Here is a 12,650-nt window from a genome sequence, read left to right as displayed (position 1 = left end):
ACTTTGCTAGTGCTTTTTATGTAGCCTGCTGTAAAACTAGGAAAATATCTAGACGAGTTAATGTACCCCCTGGAAGTCCTCTGCTACCACCAGGGATACACATACCCTTGGTTAAGAACCACCGAGACAGAGCATGCTCTACGACTTCTGAAGCGCATACTTCTCCTTCAGTTACCCAGTGGGAAAGCAAAAGTGAAATAAAATTCACTTCTCGTCCTTAGTGGTGAGCACACTTCTTCCTCAGCATGCTAAGCTAGCCTAAGGAATACAGAAGCAAGCAAGGAACAGGAAGTCTATCCCCATGTAGGCCTCATCTCTGGGCTTGTTCCAGATTGCTCTATAAGCTCTGCCTTCTCCCCAAGGACTGAAGCAGGCTGTCTTGCTCCTACTTCTATTAGGAAAAGTTGAGCCCCTCCAAATCAAAGAAAAGATCCTAATAAGGTTATAGGAGCCAGTGAGCACATAACCAAGGACCCTAATAAACCCAGAGGCACTGGCTTCAAACCCCAAAAACTCTGGTGATACTTGACATGAAAGAGCCTGGGTAGTACTCACATCAGGGTCCCAGTGCTGGATCTCCTGCAAGAGGTTTGGGAGACGATAGCTCCAGTCCAGGATATCTGGTTGGCAATGCAGGTAGAGATCAGGGCTCTGCTCCACCAGGTCCTGGGCCAGAATGTTGTAAGACATGACTCGGAATTCAAACAGAGGCCCATTCTCTGAGCCCAGCTCTGGAACAGCAGGTTGGATACAGAGATCCTCCCAGTCCCTCCATAAAATCTCTATAAGAGAGAGGAAGACAGATCAGATGTATGCTGGGTAGCCTTTCCTGTCCTATTTCCTGAAATGCTCCTGCTAGCTGGGACATAGGGATTAGCTGTTCTCTTGTTCCCTGAATCTGGACATTTTGAACTCTAAATGGGCCCTTGGATTTTCTTTGATTAACCTGAATAGCCGTCACCAGGGATGGAATGGCAAGGTCAGTCCAAGTGGGAGAAAATGTTTTGGAAAAACTCAACCATTCTTTGGAGGCCATCTCCAGTATGAAGTGGGCACCTATGTTAACTTCACAGGAATTGTGATTAGCAACACTAGCCAGCCCAATAATGCCAGAAGCCTTGGCCTTTCCATCAGGAAAGATTACTTTTATCATTTTCATTACCACGTGCAATCATCCTGGCATGGAAAGATGCAGCCTATGCCTAACAGCCAGCAAGTGCAGACATACTAAGCTCACCCAGGATTTAGCATCCACATGCAGTGAGATCAGAAACTTTTGTTACACTACCTCACCCCAATTTAGCACCACACCTAGAATCAAGCAAGGCTGTACTACTACTGACCATGGTAAGATCTTTCTGCTGGAAAAGGCTGGAATTGTCCTGTATCATAAACAGGCCAGGCTGTGGCCTCCACTGGCACTATCTCTGTGTCATGCGCAAAGCTCCAGCCCAGCACAGCAGTATCTTCATCCTCCCTTTCCAGGGCTGAAGGGGTGCAGCCACTAATCTGGTGATCGGTCTGTGTCCTTACAGCTGACCATGGTGCAATGCCTACCATAGCGACACTTTCCTCCTCTGGTAATTTTGCCAGTGTGATTCCAACATGTTCCTTTGGTCCTAGAGACATTAAGGTATGTAGCTCATCATGTTGCTGATCACTGCACCATGTGATCTCTGATGCCACATTCAGATTGCTGAGGCTGGTCATCAATAATTCCGAGCCTTCCAGCCAGTCACTAGTCACTGTGGCTGACACGTTCCCCACTGCTGGAGCACTCTCACAGCTGTGTAGCCCACCAGCTTCCTCCTCCAGCTGCTGCTGCAGCAGGGCTTCCTCCTCTTCTGGGACTGACCTCCTGCTGGGCACAGAAGAGATGCCCCCTACCTGGGTGGTCGGGCTCTTCGCCAGAAGCACTTTCTTTCGACACGTAAAGAAAGCATCTGTCAAAAATTCAATACAAAACAATGGTTAAAATCTATGAGTCTCTTCACTTATTCGCTCATTTAGGCTAGAGAAATCAGTTACTATTTGGTGCAACAGAACCATCTGAATGCATCAACAGCACGGAGTAGCTTCTCGAAAAAGGTGCATAGTTATAGTTCTGAGTAATTAAGGCTGCCTCTTGGAGCCCCCACATATTCTGACTTTGGTTATGTCGGTACTATACCACTGACTTCAGTGAGGTGGTGCTGGTTTCACTGACAGTAAAATTTAGGCTGATATTATATTATTATTTATACAGTGCAATAAGTGGTTAGCAGAGCAGCATCTAAGCTATAGTACTGGCCCTCCTTTAGCATCTTCTGCTTCATGGAGCAGCTGGTACGGGAACCCACAAGGGGAGAGGCAACTCTAGATTTAGTCCTGAGTGGAGCGCAGGAGCTGGTCCAAGAGGTAACTATAACAGGACCGCTTGGAAATAGTGACCATAATACAATAGCATTCCACATCCCTGTGGCGGGAAGAACATCTCAACAGCCCAACGCTGTGGCATTTAATTTCAAAAGGGGGAAACTATGCAAAAATGAGGGGGTTAGTTAAACAGAAGTTAAAAAGTACAGTAATTAAAGTGAAATCTCTGCAAACTCCATGGGAGCTTTTTAAAGACACCATAATAGAGGCCCAACTTCAATGTATATCCCAAATTAAGAAACACAGTAAAAGAACTAAAAAGAGCCACCGTGGCTTAACAACCATGTAAAAGAAGCAGTGAGAGATAAAAAGACTTCTTTAAAAAGTGGAAGTTAAATCCTAGTGAAGCAAATAGAAAGGAGTATAAATACTGCCAAATTAAGTGCAAGAATGTAAAAAGAAAAGCCAAAGAGGAGTTTGAAGAACGGCCAGCCAAAAACTCCAAAGGTAATAACAAAATGTTTTTTAAGTACATCAGAAGCAGGAAGCCTGCTGAACAACTACTGGGGCCCTTTGATGATCGAGATACAAAAAGGAGCGCTTAAAGACAATAAAGTCATTGTGGAGAAACTAAATGGATTCTCTGCTTCAGTCTTCATGGCTGAGGATGTTAGGGAGATTCCCAAACCTGAGCCGGCTTTTGTAGGTGACAAATCTGAGGAACTGTCATAGATTGAAGTGTCACTAGAGGAGGTTTTGGAATTAATTGATAAACTTAACATAAACAAGTCACCAGGACCAGATGGCATTCACCCAAGAGTTTTGAAAGAACTCAAATGTGAAGTTGCAGAACTATTAACTATGGTTTGTAACCTGTCCTTTAAATCAGCTTCTGTACCCAATGACTGGAAGTTAGCTAATGTAACACCAATATTTAAAAAGGGCTCTAGAGGTGATCCCGGCAATTACAGACCGGTACCTCTAACGTCAGTACTGGGCAAATTAGTTGAAACAATAGTTAAGAATAAAATTGTCAGACACATAGTAAAACAAACTGTGGAGCAATAGTCAACATGGTTTCTGTAAAGGGAAATCGTGTTTTACTAATCTATTAGAGTTCTTTGAAGGGGTCAACAAACATGTGGATAAGGGGGATCCAGTGGACATAGTGTACTTAGATTTCCAGAAAGCCTTTGCAAGGTCCCTCACCAAAGGCTCTAACATAAATTAAGCTGTCATAGGATAAAAGGGAAGGTCCTTTCATGGACTGAGAACTGGTTAAAAGACAGGGAACAAAGGATAGGAATGGTAAATTCTCAGAATGGAGAGGGGTAACTAGTGGTGGTCCCCAAGGGTCAGTCCTCGGACCAATCCTATTCAACTTATTCATAAATGATCTGGAGAAAGGGGTAAACAGTGAGGTGGCAAAGTTTGCAGATGATACGAAACTGCTCAAGATAGTTAAGACCAAAGCAGACTGTGAAGAACTTCAAAAAGGTCTCACAAAACTAAGTGATTGGGCAACAAAATGGCAAATGAAATTTAATGTGGATAAATGTAAAGTAATGCACATTGGCAAAAACAACCCCAACTATATATACAATATGATGGGGGCTAATTTAGCTACAACAAGTCAGGAAAAAAAGATCTTGGCGTCATTGTGGATAGTTCTCTGAAGATGTCCACACAGTGTGCTGAGGCGGTCAAAAAAGCAAACAGGATGTTAGGAATCATTAAAAAGGGGATAAAGAATAAGACTGAGAATATATTATTGCCCTTATATAAATCGATGGTACACCTTCATCTTAAATACTGCATACAGATGTGGTCTTCTCATCTCAAAAAAGATATACCAGCACTAGAAAAGGTTCAGAAAAAGGCAACTAAAATGATTAGGGGTTTGGAACAGGTCCTGTATGAGGAGAGATTAAAAAGGCTAGAACTATTCAGCTTGGAAAAGAGGAGACTAACAGGGAATATGATAGAGGTATATAAAGTCATGAGTGACGTGGAGAAAGTGGATAAGGAAAAGTTATTTACTTATTCCCATAATACAAGAACTAGAGGTCACCAATGAAATTAATAGGCAGCAGCTTTAAAACAAATAAAAGGAAGTTCTTCTTCACACAGCACACAGTCAACTTGTGGATCTCCTCACCTGAGGAGGTTGGGAAGGCTAGGACTATAACAGGGTTTAAAAGAGAACTGGATAAATTCTTGGTGGTTAAGTCCATTAATGGCTATTAGCCAGGATGGGTAAGGAATGGTGTCCCTAGCCTCTGTTTGTCAGAGGATGGAGATAGATGGCAAGAGAGAGATCACTTGATCATTGCCTGTTAGGTCCACTCTCTTTGGGGCACCTGGCATTGGCCACTGTCAGTAGACAGGATACTGGGCTAGATGGATTTGGTCTGACCCGGTATGGTTGTTCTTATCTTCCACACAAATACAGACCCATTTAGCCACATGGCGTAGAGATATCAGGAAGGAGTTCTAGCAGCTGACCTTTGGAATGGGTGAATTTTCAGGGAATGAACTAGGGGTCCTCAGCGGGAAGCATGTTTAGATATCAGGAATGTCCATAATTGCAGAGACTCTATATAGAAGACCCATTCCACATTGGATTGTCTTTTCAAATGCATATAAGAAAAGGAGTGGAGAGACCAACACAGGAAGCACAAACACAGAAGTTAAAGATGGAAAAGTCCCATTAGGGAAAACACTACCATGAAAGAAACCATGGTCTGAGAATAGGAAGACCATGATATTCACCCAGTGGTTGACTGACATCTGTCATGGGCCAAATACTTCAGTGCACACTCAACACAAGAACATACTTGTTTCACTAGTATCTCCCCTTTATACTTTTCAAGATGATAAAAGCATTTGTGTTTTTGCTAATATCTCTGTGCAATCATATCCCCATTACTGATGAGCATATTGTGTTCTCTGCAAATCATTCATTTTCCTCTCCTGTTCCTTGCTCACTCTGTATACCCTGTAATGTAGGGTCACCCTGGATAACAGCATGCAAGAGTCAGCAATATCACTACAGGCTTTTACTGGCATTTTCTAAGTCAAAATATTTTGTATGTGTGAGAAGCAAAGCACTGACACAGAGAGACATATTCCCCACATCAGTATTTCTAATATGCTCAACACTGTCGTATCTAGGCACACCATTAGAATTTTTAGTAATAATAAGAACTAAGTATTATTATAATGAACAAGTATGTAAGTCTGATTACAGAAAGGTCATTACAGTCACGGCTAAGCAGGTCATAGTGATCATTATGAACGTTAATTCATGCTGTGAGGATCTGGAAGAGCCCATCTCTCTTAGAATACCTTCTGCAATCCTGTTTAGAAACCGAGTTATATATGTATTACCAGAGATGGATAGTAAAGAGGGGGCATCCATTTCTCCCAGAGTCTGCTTACAAACAAACCATTATGTACCAAGCAATAGCAGAGGGATGGGGGATTTCCCTTCAAGCTGTGAGGAACCCCACCCAGTATTTGTCAGTATTGCATCAATATCCCATCCCCACATTCTGCTTCTCTGGCCATAAAGGGATAAATGTAACCATGTAAGCACCATGTAACTAAGACGGCCAGAGGAGTCATTACACAAGGAAGAGGGGGCCAGAAAAGATCCCTGCTTCCCACAAATCCCCCAGAAGTGGAGGATAGCCTCGTATGCCATCATGATTGCACACTGGTGCATCAGCATAGCACTGAAGTACTGGCAACACCCAGAAAGCTACAGAGAGGTTTTACTGTAGATACATAAAGTTCTATCTGTGAACCACCTGGGGATACTTTGGGATGAAAGGTGCTATAGAAATAGTTTTTTAAAATAATGATACTGATTCCCCAATCCTAGCTCAGGGCTACACTGGGAGCCTTTGTATGATCTGTAAATAGGATAAACCTTGAAATCCCATTTTAAGAAGCAAAAACAGGAGTAGGGCTTAATGACCACTTACTCATCAAAAGAACTTGGCAGCCACTTGATTAGTAAGTATCTCAACACAAGACTATTACACAGGTGCTCTGATCTGCCCTGTCTATAAGTTTCCTATAAAATCATAAATGGCTAAAACCTTCCAACCCAAAAGCCCACCTTTACTCTATGTCATACTACTGCAATCATGTTCAGTGGAGGCACTGAAGCCCCCATATTACACAAGTGTTAGCAGGGCATTTACAACTTGCTCCTCTCCCACCTTTCTTTAGAAACAGTTTGACTGTTGGTCTTTAGAAGAGAGGTGACAATTAAGAGGGTGATGAGTGTGTGTGTTTTTCATTATTACTCTATCTTTAACCTGGATATTGCTCATTGAAGATTGAGGAGTGGGAATGGTTAAGAGAAATGAATGGAACTACAAATCAGAGTTTATCTACATATAAATGCTATTCCAAAATAAGGTAGGATGTGAATTTAGAATGGATTAGGTATTTCAGAGTAACTGCATATGTAGACAAGTGCTTATAAAAATGTATTTTTAAGTATTCTCAAGGTACTTAGCTTTGGATGCATCCATTTTATTTTGATGGGGGCAGATGTATAAAGTAAAACGAAAAAATAATTAAAATACAATAATTTTCTAAAGACATTCCCCTCGAAATTGTTTGCTTTAAGTATATTCCCCCAAGAAGAATGTTCTACTGCAGTGGTCCCCCAACTTTTTGCCTCACATCCCCCCCTCTTACCCCTGTCCACATACCACACCACTCCTGAGCTGGGAGCGAGGCTGTGGCTCGGGGGGGGGGGGAGCACGGACATGCATAAGGGGGCTGAAACTGGAGCCACACCTGGGGGCGGAAGCGGAGCCTCAATCAGCAACTGTGGCCAAGAGTGGAACCCAAGACGCAGGTCTGGCAGACAGGACCCCGGTCATGGGGCCGGCAGCTGGGAGTAGATTCCCAGACGTGGGGTTGAGAGAGTAGAGCCCCGGGTGCGGAGCTGGCAGCTGATCCCCAGGCATGGGGCCAGCAGCCAGAGCCAGGAGCAGAGTGGAGCAGAGCTGAGTGGCACTCTCTCCCTACCCCTTGTGGAAGCTGGCCCGAGCCCCAGGTGCGACCCCCCAAATGTTCCCCCGTGCCCCATGCCCCCCAGATTGGGGACCTCTGCTCTATTGCTAGTAGTCAGCACTAGCCTGGAGAAGTCCGTCTCTCCAGTAGATACACTGCTGCCTATTTTTTTTTTAGCAATCAGAACTGAAGTTTCCTGAGATCTGGAGGAGCTGCTCTCCCTTGTACACAGTGGTCAGAGCTGGGAGGAGGACCTAGAGATGGTCTCACCTGACCACTCCACCAAGCCTCCACTCTTTCTTTTAAACCCTCCTCTGATTAGCTATATAATTAGATAACTGAGAATCTTTACTCCTTTAAAACAAACAAAGAGAGAGAGAGAGAGAGAGAGAGAGAGAAATTGAGTAACTGTTCAGCCAGCTCTAGAGCACTGCTTCAGATGCCTCAGCCCTGCCTCCATCTGCCTAGAACCCAAGCTCCTCAGGGCAGGTACCTTGTCTTCTGATGTGAAAGCACGTAGATCACTGCTAAGCTGCACTTAAATTACAGAGGAACTGAAGGGAGGGCTGGGCAGTGGGCCCCTTACCAGTTTTAGGGGCTACCTAACTTCCATTTAATGGCCCCCTTTAGTCTCACTACTGTTTAAATTAAAGCAAGATACATGACATCAGGGCCCCCCTATTTCCCCTCCCCACACAATTTTAGCACTGTTAGGCCTATATAAACACAAAGGATCAAGCCTGGGACTATCCAAAATAGCCTGGGGGAAGTTGGTCTCCTCGGTCTACCCAGAGTTCCTCGGTGAGAGCTGGGGGAGGTACCCAAGAGGGCCTGGGAGAGCTGGTATCTCCCGGATACGTTGCTGAGAGCTGGGTGTTCCTTGAGAAGGAATGTCACCCCAGGCCCGGGAGCTGAGGGGGGTCACCCAGGGAGAGGGGAGCCTGTCATCCCAGGAGCTGAGGTGGGTGAGCCCCAGGGGAGTAGAGGAGGCCTATCACCCCAGGCCTGGGAACTGAGGGGGGTCACTCTGGGGGATGGGGTGAGATGCAGGAGTAGGGGATGCCTGTCATCCCAGGAGCTGAGGTGGGTGAGCCCCAGGGGAGTAGAGGAGGCCTATCACCCCAGGCCTGGGAACTGAGGGGGGTCACTCTGGGGGATGGGGTGAGGTGCAGGAGTAGGGGATGCCTGTCATCCCAGGAGCTGAGGTGGGTGAGCCCCAGGGGAGTAGAGGAGGCCTATCACCCCAGGCCTGGGAACTGAGGGGGGTCACTCTGGGGGATGGGGTGAGGTGCAGGAGTAGGGGATGCCTGTCATCCCAGGAGCTGAGGTGGGTGAGCCCCAGGGGAGTAGAGGAGGCCTATCACCCCAGGCCTGGGAACTGAGGGGGGTCACTCTGGGGGATGGGGTGGGGTGCAGGAGTAGGGGATGCCTGTCATCCCAGGAGCTGAGGTGGGTGAGCCCCAGGGGAGTAGAGGAGGCCTATCACCCCAGGCCTGGGAACTGAGGGGGGTCACTCTGGGGGATGGGGTGAGGTGCAGGAGTAGGGGATGCCTGTCATCCCAGGAGCTGAGGTGGGTGAGCCCCAGGGGAGTAGAGGAGGCCTATCACCCCAGGCCTGGGAACTGAGGGGGGTCACTCTGGGGGATGGGGTGGGGTGCAGGAGTAGGGGATGCCTGTCATCCCAGGAGCTGAGGTGGGTGAGCCCCAGGGGTGTAGTGGAGGACTATCACCCCAGGCCCAGGAGCTGGGGGGAGTAGGGGAGGCCTGTCACTCCAAGCCCGAGACCTGAGGGGGTCCCCCGGGGGGGTGGGGGAGGCCTGTCACCCCAAGCCCGAGACCTGAGCGGGTCCCCCGGGGGGGTAGGGGAGGCCTGTCACCCCAAGCCCGAGACCTGAGGGGGTCCCCCAGGGGGGTAGGGGAGGCCTGTCACCCCAAGCCCGAGACCTGAGCGGGTCCCCCGGGGGGTGGGGGAGGCCTGTCACCTGAGGCCCAGGAGCTGAGGGGGGTCGCCCCGGGGGGCTGTCACCTCGGGCCCGAGGTGCTCTAGTTGCTCCACGACCCGCCGGTCAGGGCGGGCTGCAGGAGCGTCGGCAGGGCCCGTGCTCCGGGCTGCACCCCTGGGCGCATGCAGAAGCCTGCCGCAGTCCGCACGGCGGGGCCGGGGGCGGGGTCCGCGGAGGGGGGTTGTTACCTCGGAGGGCGCGGAGGAGCCGCGCCGCGGGCAGCAGCAGGTAGCAGAGCACGGTGCCGATCATGCTGCCCTGCCCGAGCCTCTCCCAGCCTCTGCCCACGCGCCAGCCGGCTCCGCCTCAACAACAACTTTATTGGGAGCCGCCGGCGGCCCGACCCGGCCTTGGCACAGCGCTGCCTCGCACCCCCCGCAATGACGCAGGCCGCCCGCCCGCCCTGGGGCTGGAGGGAGAAGGGTCCCGGGGAGCAGAGCTGGGGGGATGAGGCCTGTAAAGTTCCCCAGGAGCTCACCCAGCCCCGCCCGCCCCTGGAGCCCGCAGGCCCCGCGTCCCCACCCTGTGTGTATGAGTCTGCGTTGTGAAGCTGTGCTGTGTGTGATCCCGTTTGGGTATCCGCCCAGCTCACACCTAGCAGGGTTACCATGCAAGTTCCTAAACAGAGCACGCTGCACCAGCGGGAGGGGGGGGTACAGTTGGGGGGTGCGGGAGGGGTGTGTGTACTGGGAGGGATATTTGAGGGGGTGCGGGAGGGGTGTGTGTACTAGGAGGGATATTTGAGGGGGTGCAGGAGGGATGTTTGTACTGGGGGGACGGTATTTGGGAGGCACTGGAGGGTGTGTGTACAGGGAGAGTATTGGGGGTGATGGAGGGGGCATTTGGGGGGTGCCGGCGTCTTCACTTTCGAGGTGGTGGCAGTGTCGTGCTCCTTGTCACAATGGTAAGGTGACTGGCGCAGGTGTGGGACACAGCACCAGCCTTCAGTCAGCACCTCCTTGCAGGCCTATCCCTCTCCCTAGGGTGGGGGCCTGGCCCTGTCACCATCACCCTGGCCCCATCACCCCTCCTAGCTGGGCTCTGAGGCCCCACAGCAGGACATTTAGCCCGGTGGAGAGGTGCTTGGTGGCGCCGCTTATTTGGCAAGCCAGGATCTGACAGCTGAGGTTGCAGGGGAGGGACCAATCAGGGCATGGAGATGGCTCTTTCTGAGTTGCAATATCAGATGCACAAGGAAAAACCCTGGACATTTCTTCTTATTTGAAAAATCTGCCTGGACAGAGATTGGTGGACCAAAAAAGAGGCCATGTCTGGAAAAACCTGGACATATGGTAACCCTAATCATACCTGCTCAGACCTGTGTGTGGTGTCCCATGGAGGAAATCAATCAGGAGCAGCGTATATTACACTCATCTGGGCTGTATTGTACATTGCCTTAATAGTGCTGGATGTTTATCAAAACTGGGCCTAAACAAGAATTCCATCAATTCTAAATGGGCCCTGAATTCACATGCCTAACCATCTTTTCGACTCACATTGGCCAATGCGTTACAAAAGATTGTAGTATCTGCTGCATCTAATCCATCCTGTAAAGTGTGTGCAGAACAAGACATCAAGACCATGATGATGCACTAAAGAAAATCCTAGAATGCTCCCATATCAAACAGGGACAAGATCAATTTTTTTAAAATCTACTTAAAAGTCTTTGGACATGTATTTTCAAACAAAGGTTATCTCATATCCTTCGAAAGTCAAAACAATAAAGCAAATAGTCTTACTGAACAATTGCAGATATCAAGTCATTTTAGGCATGAATAGTTCTTGATCATGCGGCCTTCCTAACTTTGCAAGTGTAATTGCTTCTCTTCAGGATCTTATAAAATATTATACAAAATCTGTGTGGACAAAAGCACAGTCTGAAGCAGGTGATGTCATCATATGTAGCCTTGATGAATATATGAACATGTTGTCCTTCAACCCTTCTTTTAATAGAAGACTGAAGCCCTCTAAACTCAGAGCTGTATAGAATCAAACAGACCCAGCTAGGCATGATCAGATTGTAGCCCATGAAAGTTGAAGCCTGTCACATATTGAAACCTGATAGTTTCATCTGGAAGAGAAGAGTTTGAACATTTTGCTACATTCATCATTATGACCATGTAAAATTGAGTACCTACCAATATGCCCTGTTACTCCAAGTATACTCTTGATGTCTTATACACAAGTAGTAATACACAGAACTGGAAAGACTAAATCTGCTGACTGTATCTCCAAACATCCCTTAAAACCAAACCCATCATCTGCTAATGAGCACATTAATCATATCTCCATCAAAAACAACTCAAACCTCTAGCCAAAATGGACATTGCTGACATGTTGTTAACAGAACCCGCATTGACTGCTGCAAGATGGTTCATAAAACAAAATGACTGGTGATCTGTAGAGTATTTTCAAAATAATTTTGTTTCAAAACCACAGAGCAAAATTTACCATGCATTAGTCTACCTAAGGTACTTATATGGCCCTCATTACCATCTCAACACCTCACAGTCTTTACTGTATTTATCACAACACCGCTGTGAGGAAGGGACATTACTATTATCCCTCTTTTACAGGTGAGGCACAGACAAAGTGACTTGTCTAAGGTCATACAAGAAGTCTGTGACAGAGCAGGTAACTGAACTGAGGTCTCATAAGTCTTAGGCTAGCATCCTAACTACTGGACTATTCCTCTTTGTTCAACTACAGAAATGGAAGGTGATATTACTAATAGCCCAGAGCAGCAGGCTATTGAAACAGCAAATGATAATTACTTGGGCATTTTTAAAACAAAGTTGATCTTTGAGAGAAAAGGTATAGTATCCAAGAACCAACCAGCATTGGGACAATCACACTGAAACATGTGAGGACTGTTAATTAGTATCACAAGGAATATTAATTAGTACCACAAACAAATGTCTGAGCTACCAAAATTGTAATGCCTGCACTAGAAAAATTATTCACAAACAAAATCAAAACATACAATGGGCCTACATTTCAAGGTCAAAACTTCCATTGGCTTATGCAACATTTTACTCTTCTGCACTAAAGTATAACCCTGTTTGAACTCTGACAACTGGAATGGTTGAGAGATTTATGTAAAATATGGGTAAACAAAACTACCAAAGTGTCTAAGATACCCAGTTCTTTGGGGCAGGGACTTTTTCTTTATATAGCACTTAGCAATCTGTGTGTGCTATATACACTGTGAAACCTCTATGAGAAACTGTCTTTATTGGGCTACCTCCTGTAGAG

General features: G+C 47.2%; 2 protein-coding genes across 7 annotated transcripts in view; one reads left to right on the top strand and one right to left on the bottom strand.

The window, feature by feature from the left end:
• ANGEL1 (angel homolog 1) overlaps nt 1–12,650 on the bottom strand; it is a 304,691-nt gene that overhangs the window by 7,977 nt on the left and 284,064 nt on the right. For 2 of the 4 annotated variants that reach the window (XM_030559062.1, XM_030559060.1), the window contains exons 1-3: nt 9,584–9,768; nt 1,344–1,943; nt 556–782 (exon numbers count right to left, since the gene is read on the bottom strand). In XM_030559062.1, the coding sequence (XP_030414922.1) occupies nt 556–782; nt 1,344–1,943; nt 9,584–9,647 (891 nt within the window). In that variant the 5' untranslated portion in view covers nt 9,648–9,768. Of the gene's footprint in view, nt 1–555; nt 783–1,343; nt 1,944–9,583; nt 9,884–12,650 lie in introns of those variants that run through there. The other 2 variants (XM_030559061.1, XM_030559059.1) reach the window with 2 other exon arrangements.
• The window catches only part of LRRC74A (leucine rich repeat containing 74A), a 48,425-nt gene continuing 43,957 nt past the window's right edge, over nt 8,183–12,650 (top strand). For all 3 annotated transcript variants that reach the window (XM_030559065.1, XM_030559063.1, XM_030559064.1), the window contains exon 1: nt 8,183–8,353. The gene's annotated coding sequence lies outside the window, so the exon portion shown is untranslated. The remainder of the gene's footprint in view (nt 8,354–12,650) is intronic.

The sequence above is a fragment of the Gopherus evgoodei genome, chromosome 4, assembly GCF_007399415.2.
Source record: "Gopherus evgoodei ecotype Sinaloan lineage chromosome 4, rGopEvg1_v1.p, whole genome shotgun sequence".
Taxonomy (NCBI): Eukaryota; Metazoa; Chordata; order Testudines; family Testudinidae; genus Gopherus; species Gopherus evgoodei.
Note: the sequence above shows the minus strand (reverse complement) of the source record. Positions and strands in the feature narration are given on the sequence as shown.